Here is a 21,531-nt window from a genome sequence, read left to right on the forward strand (position 1 = left end):
CTCACTCTCTTCTTGCCTTTCATAATTGTGACTTTAAAAAAAATTATTTATTAATTTTTTTTAGAGAGGAGAAGGGAGAGAGAAAGAGAAGAGAAACATCAATGTGTGGTTGCCTCTCACGCACCCCCTACTGGGGACCTGGCCCGCAACCCAGGCATGTGCCCTGACTGGGAATTGAACTGGCGACCCTCTGGTTCACAGGCCTGCACCCAATCCACTGAGCCACACCAGCCAGGGCTAATTGTGACTTTTTTGAAGAGTGGTGGCCAGTTGCCTTTTTTTTTTTTTTTTTTGGTAATGATCAGTTACTTTGTAGAATGTATCTCAACTTGGTTTTGTTGGTGTTTCCTCATTATAATAAGTCTGAGGTTATACATTTTTGGCAAGTGTACCAGGGGGTGACGTAAGCCCCTGTGCATAACAGCAGGGGCACGAGATACGATGTCTTCAGGCTGGTGAGGTTAAATGTTTCTGCAGGGTTTCGCCCCTGTAAAGTTACAGTGTAATTAATAAATGTGTTGGAGTGATATTTGGAAACTGTGCTGATACCTTGTTTCTCCTCAAGGGTTTATTCACTAATTTTATCATCCATCAGTGGGCCTTGCTTGCAACCGTGATTGCTGTGGTGTTTGACTAACAGTGATTTTCTGTCTCCTTCATTCAGAAGAGCTGGTTTTGCCTGTGCAAATGAGTACTGGTTTCTGATGTCATGTTATCATGATCGTATGTCATAGTAAGCTTCTGATAGGGTTTTCCCAGGAGAAAAAGCAGTTTGCTGATGTCTGACCAAGCAAGTTTAAATCCCCAAATGCCTTGGGATTATTGTTTGAAAGGTATTTCAGAATCATTTGCATATTATAATTTCATTTTGGTAAAAACATTTGCACACACATATATGTATACACAATACATGTATATGTATGTTGATATGTATATACATACATCGATATATATATACATGTATACAGTTGTTTGTATGGAAAATAATACAATAATTAATAATCCAAGAATAAATGGTGTGTTTCATGTACTCAACAACTGTAAACCTACTTTTGCCCACCCTGTATATGTAAATATTGATATGTCTGTGTATGTGCATGCATATCTATACATGTAGGTTCGTACATGTATGTAAATGTGTATATATGTGTTTGTACGCACACACACACACATGACTGAGAGTCTGAAGAGTCTGGCAGAATACATTCCAAATTGTTAAAAGTAGCTCTTCTCTGGTGGAGTGATTGAGGTGATTTTTCTTTTCTTTTCTTTTTAAGATTTTATTTATTTATTTTTAGAGAGAGGAGAAGGGAGGGAGAAAGAGAGGGAGAGAAACATCAACGTGGGGTTGCCTCTCACGTGGCCCCCACTGGAGACGTGGCCCATAACCAAGGCACATGCCCTGACTAGGAATCGAACCTGGAACCTTTTGTTTTGCAGCCCGCGCTCAATCCATTGAGCTGCACCAGCCAGGGCTTATTTTCTTCTTTTTGCTTCTCTGTTTTTCATTTTTTCCATAACAAAGGTACATTACTGTTGAAATGAAAAGGCACATTCATCATTTGAAAAGTAAAGCCATTGGAGACAGTCACAAAGCTGGTGTTTCTTCCTGCTGTGATTCTCCATCTTGCCCTTAACCTTGTTTCTTTTACTCAGAAGACTTTGGGGTTTGATTTCTTTAGTGATCATTTGTGGTAGATGATAGTGTCAAGTAACTGTTTTTAAAAATTAATCCAAAGGTAAGCACTAAGGTTTTGTGCTGTGTTCTGCGTGGACCCCATTCATTGCTCTCAGAGAGCGCTGACCCACCAGCCCATTTAGGTGGGCCTCCCCTACAGACCGCTCTGCGTGTCCCCAACATTCCATATCTCCGGAGACACAAGATGTGCCTAAAACTCACAGCGCAGCAAAATGTCCTCTTTGGGCTGTACCACTTGTTTTCAAAGTTAAATTTGAACCTCATTAGCACTCTGGGGGTTGCCCCAGCCCATTTCTCTCTATTATCTTATACTGGATGCATCACAAATTTATGTGGCTACTTCATCCCAGCAAGAATTTGCTTTTGCAAGCCCTCATTTACAGCCCTCTCAACTGATGCTGCCCATCTTCCAGTGGCAGGCACTTTTCCCTCTTCACGCTGATCACAGCTCTGTCTTCAAGTTGGTGTGGCCTGTAAATGAACTGCAGTGAAGGGCTGTATTAAGATTACACATGGCTTATGTAACAGAAAATTTAAACTACTGGTGAGTTTAAACAAGATAGTTGTTTATTTCTCTCATGTAGAGGATATGGGGAAGCAGCAAGTTCAGGCTTATGTGACAGCCTCATGTTCCGTTAGACTCTAGAGTCTTCCCATGTTTCTGCTTTACTCTCCATGCTGGCCTGTGATTTTTAACCTCATGGTTACTTCATGGTCCAAAAATGGCTGCTGGAACTCCAGCCATCACACCCTCATTTGGAAAGCAAGAAAGATGAAGGGGGAAGGCCAAAAATCTAATCTCCTAGTGGAGTCACTTTTTTTTTTTTTGTCAGCCTTCTCACAGATCTTTAAGCAACACTTCAGTTTATACGTCTCTGGTCAGAACTTGGACACATGGCCATACCAGGTGCTGCAGAGGAGACTGGAAAGTAAAGTCTGTTAATTGGCTTCATTAAATAAAGCCTGTTACTGTACAAGAAGGGGGGAATGGATGTCAGGAGGCAGCTAGTAGCTTCTGCCAAAGATTCCTTCCCTAAAAGGAGCGTTGGGGTTGTCTCTTCGTGGAGAGGAAGAGAATCAGAACTCTCTGGCAGTCTCTCTTGTTTGTCTGAATAGAAAGTACTCTCTCACTGCTATTGAAATGTAATTATGATGCCTCTGCTTCTTCCCAAAACTCATGCAGATGACTAATACTTTCTCCTGGAGAGAGGCTTTTTCCCACATTCACCTGATGACTAGTGAATAATTCCTCTTCCTTTGGTTTAGCAGTCACATTGAAACCATTGAACCAGTCGGTTATGACCTTCAGTATTGATTTTATAAGGGAAACTGAGGCCATTAGCTGGTGCTCAGTGGCTTACCCCGAGTCTCCTGAGCACCATCCTGCCCTCAGCAGTCAGGTTACCTGCCTATTGTGTTGGTATTCATCAAGGGAAACCACAGCTGAGCATCCTTCCCTCAGCTCTAGTTTTTGCTGGGGGGTGTGTGTGTGTGTGTGTATACAAGTTTTACCAACAATGACACTATGGGTAACTTCTGAATCATTTACATTTTATACTTCTTTTTGCATTTGGCATTTTAAAAATATTTTTTTGAATGTATAACCCACAGAGAAAGCTTAAAATTGCAAAGTTATAAGAGGCTGTATAATGAAGAGCAAATTTCTTTCTCTCCCCTCCATGTCTCCCAGCTCCTTGGTTAGTCTCCCCAGAGACCAACAGTATTTTCTTTTTGTATATCCTTATATATATTCTATATTCTTTCAGTGGTAGGCTATAGGTATACCATGCTTGTAGACTCTTCCCTGCAGGCAGTGGTGAGCCTTTAACACTTTGATCCCCATCCTGTGCTCTGAGACACCATGGGGTGCTGCAACAGACTCACAGGTGTAACTCGGGATATTTTAACCCTTTAAGGCAACACAGTGATGCTTGAACATTGCATGAACTGTTAGCTCATGTATTTTCACTGTGAGAGTATCGAGTATTCCTTTCAATGACTTCATCTCTTTGTGAAGCTGGTTTTTGGTGGTTTCTATGGTAAAAGGTTAGTACCAGGTGAACATAAATGTGGAATGGGAAGAAGGGAGGCATTTTCCAGACTGATTCAAAAAGAAGCTGTGTAGTGCCCAACAGGTGCACCCACCCCATGAGCAAGGAGTTGTGGTTATTTAAGAATGAATAAGAACATTTTGTTCTTTCAATTTATGTGCATTATTTTTTTCAAATGGCTATTAAGACATTAGAATATAAATAATCATTAAGTTGTTTGGACCCAGCTACTAACTAAATAAACAGAACGTGAGGAGTTTTGGGGGTGGGGGGCTTCCTGCTGCCGTATAAAAATTGCTGGGATGCTGTGACCTGAGAAAGTGTGGGTAGCTCTGCGTGAATGTTTCAAGTGAGAAAGGGGCACTATTATAGAAAGATACCTTACAACAGTATGACACATTGTGAATTTTAGAAATAAGCTGATATAATACTTACTGTTCTATGAAACAGGAGAGGAGTGGATGTAAGGGAGTCTAGGATCGTTAAAGAAAAACCCAGCACTTGGGAGGTGACTCTGGCCTAATCTTACATGTTTTTACAATAAAGCTACAAATGTGTATAAGTGTCTAAATAACTGCTAATGCATTTCATAAGAATACTGTATTTTTGGTATGTCATAAAAGTAGTGTTAAATATTCAAATTTTTGTTAAGTGCCCCATCCCCCCAGCATTCATAAACAGGAGTGAATGAGTTAGGTTATTCTGTATCTGTGGGCTGGGACTTCAAAGAGCTACCTCGAAGTCAGAGAGCTTACTTTCCATTTTTTTGAGCTTTAGCCTTGGCATTTCCACTTGATGAGAAACAGGTTGTATAAGAGAGCATTTGGGGAAAGTGCCAGGAATGGGGCTGATTGGAAAGCTCACCTGTGCCTGTCGTGACCAGAGGCCCCGGGGAGTTCCATTCTGCCTTTCCTTCTGAAGCAGGGTCTGTGCTCACAGGCTTTCCCCCGCACCTTCCGTGAAGGGTAGATGGTTGGTGGGATGGCACAACCCTGGGGCAGGCAGGCTGCTCACCCCCAACACACAGATTGAAGTCAGCGTGGTCAGGCCGAGGGAATGCTGAGCTGGACACAGAGCCTTGGTTTGGTTTTCCATAGAATCCATTCCTCACTGTGCTGCTTCGTAGTCTGGGCAGGCTACTTCCTGGAAATGGGTGTGACCTCAGCCACTTCTCTCAGGGACCTGAGAGGCTCATTGAGGTAGAGTCGAGGAAGTGGTATTTTTTTCTACCTGTTTTTTTAAACTTAGAAAAAGGGCAGGAATTACCAGTTACTAGCCACGATGGGAAGCGATTGCTGGGAGAAGTTGGGGGTCCCTGTATGTTTCTCAACTAGATATTTTTGGGGTAGTGAGACTCTAATTAGAAAAATTTGGAAATTATAGATTTATCCTTCGGATTGTGGGGTCATATATATTCAGGAAAAACCTTAGATTTGTCCCTTAAAAAGAGTGTAGATTCTCTCTGTTGCCTTTCTCTAATTTGAATTAAGATGTTTGGAAAGATCATGGTCCCCTTCCATTCCATTGAATTAAAAATAAAAGTAACGAACTATAGAAATGATCCCTGAAAGTATAGTAAACTATAAACGAGGTGTGGAGAAGCCCAACAAAGTTCTGCTTTTTTTTTTTTCATGACAGTGGTCTTGCTTCTTTTGAAACATGTATCAGTTATCAATTAAAAAACAAACAAACAGCCCAAACCATAGCAACCCATTTAATGCTCTTGCATTGCTGTTCTCCTGAGCGTGGTGGGGTTTTTAACTTCTTCGTCTCCTCTCAGGGATGTTTACTGGGTGTGTGGCGTGTGCTGCGCACTGCGCAGAGGCTGGGGACGTGGAAGGTGAATACGACCCGTTCCTGCTCTTTCAGCTTAGTCTGGAAGCGTTCCAAGTTCATACATTCTCCACATTCAGATCACGTGGCAGATCCCCACATGGTATCGTGGTATTCCTAAAACTTTTCCCAGGATTGCTTTGGAGCTGGGCGACCTAAAGGAAAGGAAGGCACTTTTGGTCCTGTAGCCAGGAGTGTAGAGAAGGCGGTGATGGTGATGATGAGGGTGATGGCAGCTGCTGTCCGTGGAGCCCCTGAGGTCTGCCGGGTCCCATACCAGGTGCCTTACCCCCTTACCTTGTTTAACCCTCTCAGCAGTCTTGTGGAGTAGATAATATTATCCTTCGCTTACTTTTGAGAAAAACGAACTTGGAAAGACCTTGCCCAGCATTACAGAGCTACTGAATGTCAGGGTGGGATTTTCTTGGACTTGGTTTATCACTGTTTCTCCCCAGGTAAGATTTGAATCAGCATTAAGTGAGCACGGTTCCTATGGTAAAGAGACACCTGCATAATGTGTTATATAAGCTGAATCTATGTGTAACAACAAGAGATTTGTACTTTCGTTACTTAAAATTGTTATAAACAATACAATAAAGAAAAATGTAACAATAGACAGAAGTTCACCCACCTAGTATTCTCATTTTCTCAGGTTTCTTTCCAGTTCTTGTCTGTGAGCATAAGTTCCATGAAGTTGTCTTTACAGTGAAAATGGTTTTGTATATTTAGCATTAGTATAGCATAAACGTTTTCATGTTTCTACCTCCTCTAAATAAATATCATTTGAATAATAGTCTATTGGGTTGAACACCATCCCATAGATATTGGGGCATTTACATTTTTATAACATAGAATATAGCTATAGATATAACATATAACATAGATATACCTATTGAGGCGTTCAAATTTTTGTAATGTAGAACGACCATCTTTGAATCGTTTCCTTGAACAAAATGCCCTTACTTCTTAAACTCTTAGAATCTTCTTTAACATTGTTTTTTGGGAAACAAACCTCTTATGGCCGACAACATTTTTGTTTCTCTGTTTTCTGCATTTCTGCATTTCTTGTCATTTAGGATCTTCCATTAAAATGTTTAGCCTCTTTTAGCTGTATTTCATTTTCTACTTAAAACTGCTCTCCCTTTGGAGAATTCAAGAGCAGAGCTGTACACAGAAAGACACTAGGTTTTTGGTTGGAGGCAAACGACAAGGTAATGGCAGAGTCTGGACCCTTTGGTATTCAGCTGGCTGCTTCGTCTAGTGAAGTAACTTCTATCTACAGGGCCCGTGCTTGTGTACCTGTTTATGTGTGGGTTTGTGTGTGTGTGAGTGGAATGTGGCTGGGGAGCTCTTTGTCACCATAGTTCCAAACATCTAAATATACAAACATGACCTGGGGCGCTGGCATCCTGTGAGCGCCAGGCTGAAATGTCCGTGTAAATATTGTGAGCAGGCATTTCCTTGAGCCTGCACCCAACCTGTACCAGAGGCCAGCCAAGCAAAGAGGCGGTGGCTTGGAACAATAGTCCAGAGGACCTCATCTTTCTTACTGAAAATTCTTCTCAGCCCGGGGGCAGCAGGACAGTTTATACTGTGGAGTTTCCCCCTCTGATGAACCATGTGATATCTCAGCAACTCTCAGCGGGGGGAAGAGGAGTGAGAGGCAGAGAGGGAAAGACAGAGGTTGAGATTTTTTTTTAATAATACTATTAAAAAAACTATTACTGATGACCTATTCTGTGCCAGGTCTCTTGTCTATAGTTTCTTATTTATTCCCCATAGAAAGTGTACGACATAAGTGTTAGTGTCTCCATTCTGCAAATGAGGCTTAGAGAGTTTGTGACTTGCTCAAAGTCATATTAATATTTGGAGCCAGAATTGAACCTAGGTTCATCCACCCTGAAACCCGTGTAATTTCTTCCATATTACAGTGTTGGGAAGAACACTCCAACTCATTCCCGTGAAGGCAGGAGCCAGCCACCCGACAAATCATAACGAACAGTCAATATTCCTTTAAACATCTTTTAAGAATTACATGTTTCACTGTAAAACTATATGATATGATTCAGTCTTCTTTATACTACTCTGTCACTTATAAATAAGTGTTCATAACTTAGGACCAGTGGAAAGGCCTTTTACTCTTGCTTCGGGGCAGATGGTTGGTCCTGTCGGAGGAGGGAGTTGTCAGTGTCATTCCCTTGGTCTGTCTTCCCCGTGGATTTCTGGCTTTCCCAGTGAGTGCTCCCTCAGTGTGGAATGTTCTTTCTTCACGTCTTGTTCTTTGTTTTTGTTTTCTCCTCAGATCTAGATACTGATGACGATTTAAATAGCGACGATTATGAATATGAAGATGAAGCCAAACTTGTTATATTCCCAGACCACTATGAAATAGCACTACCAAATATTGAGGAGTTACCTGCCCTGGTCAGTGAGTGTGCACGGCTGCTAGCTAGATGCGCGTGACTCTCTGTGTCAGGTGTGTGCGTGTGCGGTGTGTGTGGACTTGGGGGTGGGGAAGGCGGGTTGAATGAGAGAAGAATGAGCACGAACAGAAGCATAAAAAGGCGATCAGCGTTCCATTTCAGGAGCTTTGGGCCAAATACCCTCCGCTGCTTGTGATGTCCTATGCTGTTTGGGCTTTGGGCTCCTTGGGCTGGCTGCCTCCAGGGGGGCTGGCTTCTTGCTGCCTGTGACTCACAGTCTATTGCTTAGATTTTTCAAACCGTGTCCCCAAGATGTGCAGGGGCTGCTGCAGAGGAACGACTATATTTTAGTCGTTCCGATCAGTCTTCTGATTTAGTCTTCTGATCAGAGGAACGACTATATTTTTATCTCGTCTGCATGTTGGAAACGTAGGATTTTGTTTGGGTTACGATAAAAGAGGTCCAGTGTGGAAACAACAGCAGTACGATGATAAAAAGAACCCAATATTGACACGTCACGGCTCTGCAGAAGCTCTGCGGTAACGTGAACCTGCTTTTCAGTTTTGTTCCTCACGAGGACTAAGATTACTTTCTAGGTATTAGACTTTAGATTTAGTGGTGTGTTTTTTTCTCTTCCCTTCCTGTTTATTCTGTGGTGTGACTTTGATCCTCCTGAACTTAAAGCTGGGGGTGGTGGTGGTGGTGGGAGGCTGCCAGCTTCTGTTTTACTCTGATCTTCGAATCCTGGAAGTGGCCTCAGAGTTCCTTTGGGGTCCCTAACCGTTTTCCTGTTCTTTCCTCATTTCCTGTATTGTCTCTGCCACTGTATCCTTCTTGCTTTTGTTCTCTTTCTTTTCCTCTTTTCCACTTTGTGTACACCCTGAGTACTCAGGTGGCTGCGGGCCAGGGGTCAGTGTCCATTTGAGTGTAGACGTGCCAGTTTATTTTTCCCCTTCTCAAACTCCGCCAGAACCAGAGCCAGGACTTTAGGTCCCAGAGTCTTCAGGACTTTGTGTGACCCTATCCACAGCCACCTGCTCACTTGCCCCTGCCAAGAGGGGACTTTTGTGCTTGAGGTTCCCATGTCATTAGGGGCCAGGTTTCCACCGTTCAACCTCTTTTGCCACTGACTTACTTTATACCTAAATATGTGACCACAGAAATGAAAATTTTCTGTACGTAGGTATTGTAACTGTTTCCTCTAATTATCAGATGCAACGTCCTTTTTAGTACTGAGTACACACCTATAGCAAGGCACACAGAATTAAATTACCTGTGCTTTTTTCCGATTCCCTGTGTTGACTCATGTGGTGGTTACCAAGGATGAAACATATGAGTGGACAAAATGGTCTTGCCTCGCCCCACTACCTGACATTATACACTAACGCTTACATCTTTGTCATACTTACTGACAGCCATTATTGCCGTTCTCTGATGTAACTCTATGTCCATTGTCAGGAAAGAAGTGAAGAAGCATGTTGTGCATAAATGTCATGAGAAATGATTTTTCTCCTGTTCACTTATGAAGGAAAAGTCTTTATGTGAAGAAGCTAATACACAAGTATTTAAAGACTTTAAATTATTCCTGTATTCAGAGCATAATTTGAAGTATGAATACTTTTATTTAAAAGTACAGTGACATAAAAATCTGAATTCAGATATATATATATATATCTGAATTTTTAATACAGTTTTTTAGGATGAAAAAATATTTTAAGAACTAAAAAAGAAGAGAGAATTATTTGGAGGGGGAGATTGAAGGAAAAGCCTCGATTTATCTGGTAGAATTTATACTACATTTTCTTTTCATGCTTTTGCTACCTTTTGGTGTTTAAAAATGTTCTTTTCAGGCTTTTAAATAACAAAAATTCTTGAGCTCAAAATCATCCAGCCGGGTCACCCTCTTCCTTCATCTCTTGAGCTTCTCAGAACTAGAAAAATTCCGTTTCAGAAAGTTACTCTGTGGATTCTACCACGAAGTTAAACTACCTCTTAGTAATGCAGGGCTCACAGAGGCATAGCGTTTGGGGCTCAGTAAGGATTTAGTAACCCGGGTTCCAGTACCTTGTTTTACACATCAGGCACTCAAGCAGGGGTGTGCTTGCAAATGGTTAGCAACCAGCCCTGGGGGAAAAGTCCTGCTTTGTAGTGCTTGCTGATTTTTGTGGTGCGAGTATTGCTACCGAGGCTGATTTCAGGCTAATGACATGGTATCACTGAGTGCTGTGTTGGGAAGAGGTACACAGCAGCATGCCGTTGTAAATAATTTCTGCCATTCACATAACATAGATGTGAAAAACCTCAAGATGCCATAGATAGTAGTCGTAATATAATAAGACCATTACAAAGTGTTTTGAATATTTGTTACCTTTAAAAAATGTATTTAATGATAAGTTTATATAATTTAATTTTGAATAATAGCCATGTTTAATAACCATCATACAGAATTTCTTAATATTTAACAATTGAGTCTGTGAGCCTGTTTGAGCCAGTTCCATGACCCCACTGAACTTGAGGCCTCCGGAGACTTGGGATGGAGCCAGGACATTCATTACTAGTAACAAGGTCTCTCACTTCACTCAGATACCAAGTCCAGGGAAAGATAATTCACAGTATAATTACAGGATGATGTGTCTTGACCTTCTGCTTGGATTCACACAAGGGGTCTATAAGTGATTTTAGGTGATATTCTGAAAACACTAGCTCCGTGTTTTTTAGTGGCCCAGAACTGAAGGAAATTTTGTTGAGTGTCACAAGGAAGGATATTCAAAGAAAAGAAATTATATCCAAATGTTCATCAAAAACATTGTGCGTTGCAAACCAGAACACTTAACAAATATCTGGTGGGGCTGAGAAAATGCAGAGGAGGACTGGGAAGGACTTGAGGTAGACAGTAAACCAAGAAGGGGGTTAAAGTAACAGACCAGACTAAAAAGATTAGGATGTGCAGCCAGAGTGGGAGGGCAGCTGAAAAAAAATCTAAAATCCGGAAGGGGCTGGTGGTGAACTCAGCCCCGTTCTCTAGGGCCAGCCTGGAAGTGGGGGAAGAGATGAATGTTGGTTATTGAAAGGAAAGGGTAACTATATAGCAGCACTTGTGGTGAGAGATGACTGGGAGAACCTTTTAAAGGAGGGTTTAAATTATATTTTTGGGTGTCTGCTCTGTAATGGAGTAAAAGCTCTTTGAGGACAGGAGTGTTTCTCGTATTCCTGACTGTGCCTCGCCCGTGTTGTCAGTTGGTAGAGTTCAGTATAACCTTGGGGAGTTTAAAGCTGGGGAAGGAGAGGATCTAATATTCACAGCAGATCACTCTGGCTGCCGGAGGAAGGGGACTGTCGGGGGGCTGCTTTGTGACCATCGGGGTGAGCTGTGAGGGGGTTGGAACTGGGACTGGCATGTCGAAAACGAGAAGAGGCAGATTCCAGATAGGTTTTGGATATAGGGCTGATAGGAATTGCCTATGGGCCAGGTGGGGGTGGGATGGTAGTGGAGGGAACTTCCTCCAGTGTCTCTTAATGATTTCTAGGATCAGTCAGTGCTCCCCAGGGGAAAGACTCTGCCTGACATTCAGCTAATAATTGTGCAGGATGTTAGTGATGTAGAATGTAAATTTTTGTTTAAAAATTTTATTTTTAACAGGTCAGTGGCTTTTATTATATTCAGAGTTGGGCACCCGTCACCACTGTCTCATTCTAGAATATTTGTGTTGCCCTACAGCCACCCCCTCTCAACCTGCCAGCCCTCCTCACCTCCCACCCCAGCCTCTGGCAATCACGAATTTACTTTCTGTGTTTGTGGATTTGCTCAGGCCGGACATTTCACGTAAATGGCATCATATAATACATGGTTCTTTGTGGCTGGCGTTTTTTCACTTAGCATATGTTTTCAAGATTTACCCACACTGTGGCATGTATCAGTCCTCCACTTCTTTTTACTGCTAAGTAACACTCTACTGTATGCACATACATAATGACATTTTACTTACTTATCATTAGTGGACATTTGGGTTGTTTCTACTTTTTGGCCATTATCAATAATGCTTCTATGAACATTTGTGTATAAGTTTTTGTGTAAACACGTGTTTTCATTGATCTTGGGTATATACCTGGGAATGGAATTCCTGGGTCCTACGGTAACTCTGTTAAATTGTTTGAGGACCTGCAAAACTGTTTTCCAAAGTGGCTGCACCATTTTACATTCCTACCAGAATATGTTTTCAAAGACAGCCAGAAATAACATATCATTTAGCAAACAGCAAATGTGGTGATAGGCACCTGCCCAGGATCAGTTGGGTTTGGGAGAAAGCAGAGAGTCTGCCCTCTCCCTCCCCACGGTCAATTGATGCCAAGCTGGACATCACAGATTTGCTCACAGTGTGGACTGATCTGGCGCAGAGACACCCAGGCGTGTCCCTGTCCACATTTGCACCTGCTTAAGTAATGGAACCATGCTGCTGCATTCCACTCAAGTACCCTTGACCACATGCCCTTGTGTGATGAGCTGAGGGTATTGGGTATCTGGGTGTATATTTGTTAGGAGGAAAAACACACCACTGGGGTGAATCCTAGGCATTCTCATAGCTAATTTCACCCTTGGAAATCGTTCACCTTATACTTTTCACTCTGCTTGCTAAGAGGTAGGAATCGTTACAACTGAATCCCACGCTGGGCTTACTGACTGGATTGGGTTCCTCGCGGTCTCGTGCCACTGTCGATACTGCACACTGCCTACAGGCCAGGGACCACCCAGCTGGGTCCAGGCAGAAGCTGCTGGGGTCAGGAAACTAGGATCTTGCTTTTGTGGCAACTGTAACCATTTGAATTTTCTTAGATAAGATGCATTTATTAATAAACTTTTAATTTCATTTTATAGAAGTTGCTATTTTCTCAAACCATTTAAATATATTACATTCGGCTTTGTCTTCCAGGTAACAATTGCTTGTGATGCAGTTCTTAGCTCAAAATCTCCATACAGAAAGCAGGACCCAGACACGTGGGAAAACGAATTGCCAGTATCCAAGTACGCCAGTAACCTCACGCAGTTGGACAATGGAGTCAGGATTCCTCCAAGGTGAGTGTCAGATAGGGAAATGGAACGTTACCCCCTAAAACCCGCCAAAAGAAGACCTACTTTTCTACATCTTCTCTGAATTAGCAGTTCATATCATTTTCTTATCAGATGCCTTTTATTAAAAATAAACTCAAATTCTCTCTAAAATCATCTCTACCTTTGTAGTGGATGCTGAACATGGCCGGCCCATACCCCCGAGCCTGTCCCCACCCGCAGCTCTGCTGGAGGGCTTTCTCTGCCTGTGGAAGCCAGGCAGGGCTGTGCCTGGGACGGTTAGAAATGCTAAGGAGTTCATGCTCCCTCCTGTCCTTCTGGAACAGCCCTTGCCAACCTGAGACTGTGGAGTGGCTGGGGAGATAGCCCAAATCCCTACCACTCAGGTGGGGCAACAGTCTCCTGGAGTTCCCCAGCTGGGCTGTGCCCCAGCTGCCCCCCAGCTGCCCAGGGTGGTACCCCAGCTGCCCAGGGTGGCTTCCTGCACTTTGCAGTCTCACTTCCCTGTGGTGCTTCCTGGGATCACCTCCCAAATAAGCCATTCGCATTCACGTTTTTGTCTCAGAGTCTGCTTCTCAGGGAACCCAACTTAACAACCGTCTTTGGTTGTCACGGTTTCGGCTGGAGTGCTCTCTGGGCCACAGTAGCACCCCTGTTAGGTGCTAGTGTGTTTCCAGAGGCAGGTTGCAGAAGGAAAGAGCAGGTGGATTAGAATTGTGTCCAGTCTTGTTGAACCCTAACTGTTCTGTGTAGTCTTCGTGAAGGCACCTCTTCATAATGGGGATGGTGATACTGATGCTGAGGAATGTCTATTAGAATGAAATGGTAGGGTACCTGGCACATACCCGACGTTTAACCTTTCCTTAAGTTGATTTCCTTTTTACTTAATTTTTGCTATCTAGTAGGGTTTTGTTTAAATTAGTGTGTCTAGGTATGGTTAATACTTTTGAACTTTAGATGTGTACACACATGGTATCCTTAGTGTTTTAAACTTACTCAAGCTCTACTGTGCCTGACAAAGGAATTTTAAGGAAATGGCCTCCCTTTCTGCCCTCAGGTTCTGTGTTAGTTTTCTGAAGCAAAAAGGCCATTGCAAGAGGGGATGGGAGGAGCTGATCCCTACCGGGGTGACCGGCAGGGTACTGAGTGGTCCTGCTGCTCTGGGAGGGGTCTCAGGTTATCCCTTTGATCGTTTACTGTGGCCCCAGCTTGAGGCATTCTGTTTCTTCCATGTTAATTTTCTGCTTCTGCTGTGCAGTCCAGCTGTACTAACCGCTCTCCAATGACTTTCCAGTGGTTGGAAGTGTGCCAGGTGTGACCTGCGGGAGAACCTCTGGTTGAATCTGACCGATGGCTCTGTGCTGTGCGGGAAGTGGTTCTTTGACAGCTCTGGGGGCAACGGACACGCACTGGAGCATTACAGAGACATGGGCTACCCTCTCGCGGTGAAGCTGGGAACCATCACGCCTGACGGGGCAGGTGAGTGTGCCTGTACAGACCCAGGGACCTGGCAGAGGCTCCCTCCTAGATTTAAGCAATGTCTTAACCTGAGAGTTGGAGGGTGTATGCTCTAGACTCTGACATCTCAGGTTTGAATCCTGATTCTGCCTCTTATTAGCTGTAAGGTCTCAGGTGAGTTTTTAAATCCTTCTAAGTGTCAGGTTCCTCATCTTGAGGATAATCATGGGCTTTGAGCCCAGTGCACACAGAAAGGTCTTAATAAAAGTTAGCTCCTTTGTTATCATCTTTCTGTGCATCTCTTGGCTAAGAGGCAGAAGCAGGAACCAGGACGTGGAAGCGCATGTGCACAGTCAGACCCACCACTAGGATAGTGGGGGAAGCCCTAGACTTCATTATGGGGTTTAGTGTTGTTTCAGGAACAGATGGGTTCATTCTGAGGAAGGTGGGTTTGAAGGAAAATGCTGGTGGTCACGAGCCACGAAGGGTCGGAATTGGTTCCTGTTTGGACTGTCAGCTTCAGCATTGTTTTCTTTTCTATATGGTCTCACATCGTATGTTTTAAGAGGATGGCTTTGGCGATGTTTATACACTTAATTCCTTTTACCATTTTGTGAGGGAAAAATAAATAATATCACCATCAGTAAGGAGAGACTTAAGTATTGAGTGGTGGCCATCGGAACCCACCCTGTAAGCACACTGAAAACATCGAGTAAGCACGGGTGTGGCTCAGCACCGAGGGCCATTTTCTCCATCTCTCCAGGTTTTAGAACCTCTTTCTTCTTTATTTTAAGGGAAGATGAGTTTTTAGGAGAAATATAAAGATCCTTGTCTTTTCTCTGTTTTCTTTCTGTGACCGACAAGCCTGCCTCAGAGTTGACTGGCCAGGATGTTTTCACTAAACATGGCGTGCTTGTCGGCTGCCTTTTCCATCCAGCTGGTTTTGTTTCCCACTAGTTTTCTAACTCAGGGCTGGCAGTTAGGCCCTTTTGAGATTCTTTTGATTCACATTTTGGATAATTTTCCCGTTTTTAAAGTTAGGGGGCTTTTTTTTTTAACTCATTAGGGAAAAGTAGCTGCAAGAGGCCCAGGTGCTGGTGCCAAACGTCCCCCCACCCCCAAGCAAATAAAACCACACAAGCCAGGCTGAATCCCAAGACTTCTAGGGTCTGAAGAGGAAATTCAGGATATGCAGTTGGATCCGGGCTCCAGCAAAGTGTGTGCAGGTCATTGCTATGCTGAATGACTCCTCGCTAAGGCATTGTGCTTTTATGGCACCGCAGAGCGAAGGGTTGGAAATGTGGGATTCTGTTGGATAAAACGATAGGGGAGACTAACTCGAGTGTTTCTCCTCCGTGTGCTGTCTTACACGTACTTTGGTAAGACCAGTTATTAGAAGTCCAGCTCTTACAACAACCTGTCCAAAACTATAAATGTTTGTATACGTGGCTTAGTTTTAAAATTTTAGTTGTTGGAAGACTGGGCTATCTCTTATCTTTGGGTTTGATACAGAATCTTATACTTAGGAGGCATGCATACTTTTGTTAAATGAACCAAAATATTAGTATATAAATAGTTAGGTTTTATTTAAATGTAATATCAAATGTTTATTTAATAATAAAGGCAAAGGTTTAATTTTCCAGAAGACTTTTTTCTAGTGTGAAACTTATTTTTAAACTGCAATTTAGAGTACATATGAAGATTTTTTTTTCAGCTTGAGGAAGAGAAGTTTATATTTGCTTCTTAATTATACAAGAAGCAGATGTTCAGTGTAACATATTTAGAAAACAGAGAAAAGTGTAGAGAGGTAAATAAAAATCACTAGCAATACCGCTTGCCAGATGAATTACTTGTAATAATTAGCACATCTTCTTTCATTCTTTTTTCTTCTTTAAGGCCTTGATTAGTTCTTATACAAGCCCCCCCCCCCATATTTTTACCAAACTTGAGTTACATTATATAAAAATACCTTATTTCTCTCTATTTAACTTTAAATTGTCTTTCGTGCCATTAAATGTTCGTCAGTGCCCCATGGTAGTTCCGTAAATCATTTCACCATTCCCCTGTGAGTTGTCGGAATGTTTTTGCTATTCTGATGGACATCCTTGTACATATACAAATCTTTGGGTGTTTTTCTAATTTGTTCTTTGGTTTTTTTTTTTTAGGATAAATTCCTAGGAACAAAGGGCTGATCCTTTAAAAATTTCAGTAGCCGAGTTTCTTTTTTAAACGGTTTTGGTAACTTACATTCCCACCAGCAGTGTATGAGAATACCCATTTCACCAAATCTTGGACAACTTTGGGTACTCAAAAAATTTAAAAACCTTTGCTAATCGGGTATCTTATTTTAATTTGCTTTACTAGTGAGGCTGAACATTTTTTATAGTGTTCTTGGCCATTCATAGTTATTTTTGTGAATTTCTGAGGCTGATTTTCTAGTCGGTTTATGTGTAGGTGTTTTCTTATTGGTTTAAAAAAACTTTAGCTATTAAGAATATTAACCCAGTATCTGGCACATTTAAGGTTTTTTTTAGAGGAAGGAGCACTTTTAAGGATTGCTTTATTATGTAATGGACAGTGTTTGAGTCAATACTCCTGTTTCAGTCATAGGTGGATGAGACACTGGCAGTGGCAGTGTGGGTCGCATACCCGTGGTGAGGGCTCTGCCATTCATTCGACTGAAATGATGCTCACTTTCTGAAAAAAGATCAGGATTTGATTCCTGCTTATCTTGTGCAGAGTTGGTTTTAACACAAATGATTATTTTCAATTTAATTAGTGTTTCATAAAAGTTTATGTAATGCATCAATTCTATTTTAGTTTCTTTTAAATCTGTATTTAATGGATTGCTAACTATAGCTTATTGTTCATTTAAAAGCCAAGTAAGTTCATGAAAACATGCATAAAGTTTCCTGAAATATCCTATGATGAACCCTGTGTGTGCTGAGGCCCAGAAGGACAGGGTGCCCTTTGGGGGCGGGGTGACCACCTCCTGGGGAAGGTACCACGGCTGAGGGTCGCATCATCCATACTTGCTAGGCTAACGGAGGCCGATTCAACTCACAGGAGACAAAGTCTCAAATTCAGGCTGTTTATTTTTTAGTTTATAACGAGAACCACAACTGCTGTCTTGACCAGGACATTCCTTCCCTGTGGGAAGCTGAATTATATTTAGAATATTGTTTAGTAAACATGGAATCCAAGCAGGTTGTGGACTCAAATATTTAATGGTAGTGATCCGATTATCCTGGTCTCCTTCTCCCCTATAAGGATGTACCTGTTCAGTGAGAAACTCCTACTCATCTTGAGGTCTCAACTTACAATTCATCCTTCCAAGAAGCCCTGATCCCCCAGGAGAGCCATTGTGGTGGCGTGGATAATAAAAATGGGCCCCATATCAAATTCCACTCTGGGTCCCCATGGTACAACAACAAACAAGCCCGGAAACAGATCGCCATGCACGTAAACAGGAAGCTTTCCTCTGTGGGAGCAGGCGTTGGTGTGGCAAAGGAAGGACGTGGTTCTTGGTGGGAAGGGAGTGAGAAGGCATGGGGGACAGAGAGGGTGTCTTCTTCTTCCAGCACGGACGCTGGTTTACCTGAGAGCATGCCTCCGTGTCTTGGGTGACTGGAGAAGAGTGTTCATGAGATGCCCAGGGCAGCTGTGAAGTCGCTGAGCCCGCTGGCCTCTGCACCAGCTCCATAGATTCTCAAGGGGGTCTTTCTTCTTCGGTCATCTTCACTCTTGGCCTGGGCACGTGCTCCCTTGAGTTACTCACAGCCCGCGGGTTTGATGACTTCATTTTAGTTTGGACCTGGCTTGGGCCCCTCCAGTGTGCCTCTGTAGCACCTTGTGCTTCTCCATCGTAGCATTTTCCACAGGGTCCTGTGACTGTGTTTAATGGTGGCATCCCGGACAGCAGCACCTGAGCACTGTGTTGCTCTACACCATGTATCTCTAGCATCTAACATCGCCTCTCGCACCTAGTAGGTGCTCAGTCTGTATTTGTGGGGTAAATAGGTGAAGGAAGACACATCAATAAAATTCGCTCCTCTGATTCACCTTTCTCTGTCTTTTTTTTTTTTCTATTTCGTTGATGTCTTTTGTCTGTTTTCCTTTCCTGACTATAGTCTAGGTTTTGTCTGGCATGGAAGTGATACTGTCTGAGGTGGTGGTACCTACCTCTGACCTCATTCATTTTGTATTCATTTCTCCCGCAGTACTGGAGCATTCTCCGGTTTCTCTTCTTGTCTGTGGCAGAGGGTCTGTAGACAACACCAGCAGAAGCTCAGGGTGGAGAGATGCAGTGTGGGTGGATGGGTCAGCACTTACTCTGAAGAGAACTTTTGCTCATCCCTTCCTCTCAGAATTTGGTGTTTGACCAAGAGTTCTGTTTTTCTCTCCACTTGATCTGTGAGAAAAGGGCAGTGAAGCCGGCTTCCCAGGTTTTCTCTTTCTAAACCCAGGAGCATATCGAGGTACATCTTTACCTCTCCCCCTTCTGCTTTCCAGTGCGGGTATCTGACGGCAGGATTTGCACTTCCGCCCCTTTCTGGGGCTTAGGAAGAGATCGCAAAGTCACAGGACTAACCCACACCTGAGATGATGTCTGTTGAGGCCCTGGCCACCCAACCAGCATTTCTTCTAAGATTATTTGAAAGAGTTTAAACTCATGAGGGCAGGGGCCCTGCTTGACTAACCTAACAGCATCTATCTGGTGTTCAGTAAATACGCATCGAGGACAATGGATGAGTGAGTGAGTAAGTACGTCAACCGAGCTGGATGAGCGGGGATGACCAGTGGTACACTGAGTGCCATGCCACCCAACAGAATAATTTTAATCTCTGGCAACCGCTTATAAGAAATTCTGTTCAATCAAGGTATTATAATACATTTAAAAAATATAAAAAAGGCAAAACCAGCAACCACCAAAAAAATCTCATTTAGAGAGAACACATTATTACCATTTTGATATAATTCCTTACAGATTCTCAGTCTTGGTCTCAGTTTCCATTTCTGTTCTCTTTCCTCAGTTAATTTTGGACCTTACTGCATGTCCCGTTTACTCACTGTCACACCAGTGGGTTGTTCAGGCTCTAAAGCTTTTAAAAATCTTTTTCCTTCGGTGGATCTCTTTATGCTCTTCCTGGTTTAGTTTGTCATTTAACTGGAAACAAAACGGTGGTTGGCTTCCTTGTAAGGTGAAGGTAGTTACTTGTGAAGCGTTGCTTGGGCTATTCCTGGGAGGATCCCTCTCTAACTTCCTAACTGTGCCTCTCGCCTCCAGGCTTTTAAGTCAAGTTAGGGGTGGGCGAGAGTCATACTTGTCAGGCAATACTTATTTGTTAAAACAGTTTCCGAGCTAAGACTTGACTTTGCTAAGCTGAAGTTAGAGATAAAGCAAATTTCCCAATGAAGTTCACTTCAGATTTTTTTTTTCTGTGACTACAGGTCATTTATAAATTCTTCATGAAAAGATCATCATTCATTTTTAGATTACTTGTTTGTTACTCACTAAACTGCTTTTGTCATTGGAGCAAGAAATAACTATAGTGTCTGACCGAGTCATGTTGTATCTTTGGAGCAATGAATGACTGGAGATAGGAAACATTAATTTCTCCATGTGGCGTGAGCCCAGCGGGTTAAGATCCACAGATTGCTGTGTGATTTTCACTTATTTCAAAATTCTAGGCCCATACTAATAGTGCAGTTCTAGCAATTTTATTATTTTCAAATAGAGCTCTGATAATTGAGGCTTAAAGTCTTAAGACTTCAAGACAATCTCACTTGTTCATAATAACCAATGTTAAAATGCCCAGGGAGTGTCATTTGTAACTTCCAGCTAGTATTTGAGTGGTATTTTTCTGTCACTTGTCATAGATGAAAAGTGTTGTCAGTGTATTTGTTTCAAGTTATCAAGTCAAATATTTTGTTGGTGTTTTTAGTATTTAAACTTCTTGGAAATTTTTTCTTAATTGGGTTGGGGATTTTGCCTTTTGTTTTTGCTTTTGAAACACTGAATTATATTTTAAAAAAGAATATAAATGAAGGCTACTACCCACAAATTAAAATGGGCCTCTAGGGAAAGAGGGATAGAAGAAAAAGCTATACAACGTTTAATCTATTAATAATAGGAAGACTGTCTTCCTTGGTAACAGTGAGTCTCCGTGTATCTAGGTTTGGGTCAAAGGGTCACCATAGTTTCTGTATATAACTTTTTCCCCTCCTGGTGATGTCCCAAAGAGCAGGAAACTGTTTGGGTAGTCTGTCTTTACTGTCCTTTTATGTCTGTTTCCTTTGTAATAAATTTTGTTTTTCAAATTTAGTATTGAAGAAATGGTGGTCTTTGACTCTCCATGCCTGTTAAGGGCCTAGGGCGGTGCTTCCCCAAGTCTGTTGGTCTCCTGAGAGATTTAAGGAAGTAGTCTGGGGTGAGGGGGAAAGGTCTGGGCCAGGAGTCAGGATACCTGGGTTCTGGGCCACCTGTGGGGTTTGAGGCAGATGATATAACCCTTCTGAGTCTCTTTTCCTCATCTGCAAAATTGGCCTGGCACTGTTCCCTCTCCCACATCGCACTTCTGGGTGAGGACAGATAAGGCAGTCATTCCGTTAGCGTTTGGGGATCTTTTTATTAAAATGCAGATTCTCATTCAGTAGGTCCAGGTGGAGCCTGGAGTCTGTACAGTTTGAGAAGCCAGGCTCCGTCTGAAACATTCTCTTGCTGGGTCGAATATTAGGACCCCGAGGAGAGAAACCCCGAGGAGAGAAGCCCCGCCTCAGCACAGAGCTGCCCAACATTAGTGCACCATCCCTCAGGCCAGGGGGGCAGGAGGGCAGGTCCTGGGGCAGCTGGAGCCCCTGGCGTCACCCTGCTGTGTCAAATGCATCGTCATCTTCAGTGTGTGCTCCAAGGTGGACACGTTTGGGAAGCACCACACAGTCCTCACACATCCCTCCCCGGCTTTGTTAGGTGCGGACACCAAGGTGGGAGAGAAGAGAAGG

General features: G+C 42.8%; 1 protein-coding gene across 1 annotated transcript in view; it reads left to right on the forward strand.

Moving 5' to 3' along the window:
• Window positions 1-21,531, forward strand: part of USP13 (ubiquitin specific peptidase 13) — a 103,003-nt gene that overhangs the window by 28,146 nt on the left and 53,326 nt on the right. Inside the window, exons 4-6 of the mRNA XM_053918113.1 lie at window positions 7,886-8,007; window positions 12,935-13,077; window positions 14,366-14,550. Of these exons, the coding sequence (XP_053774088.1) occupies window positions 7,886-8,007; window positions 12,935-13,077; window positions 14,366-14,550 (450 nt within the window). The remainder of the gene's footprint in view (window positions 1-7,885; window positions 8,008-12,934; window positions 13,078-14,365; window positions 14,551-21,531) is intronic.

The sequence above is a fragment of the Desmodus rotundus genome, chromosome 2 (assembly GCF_022682495.2).
Source record: "Desmodus rotundus isolate HL8 chromosome 2, HLdesRot8A.1, whole genome shotgun sequence".
Taxonomy (NCBI): Eukaryota; Metazoa; Chordata; class Mammalia; order Chiroptera; family Phyllostomidae; genus Desmodus; species Desmodus rotundus.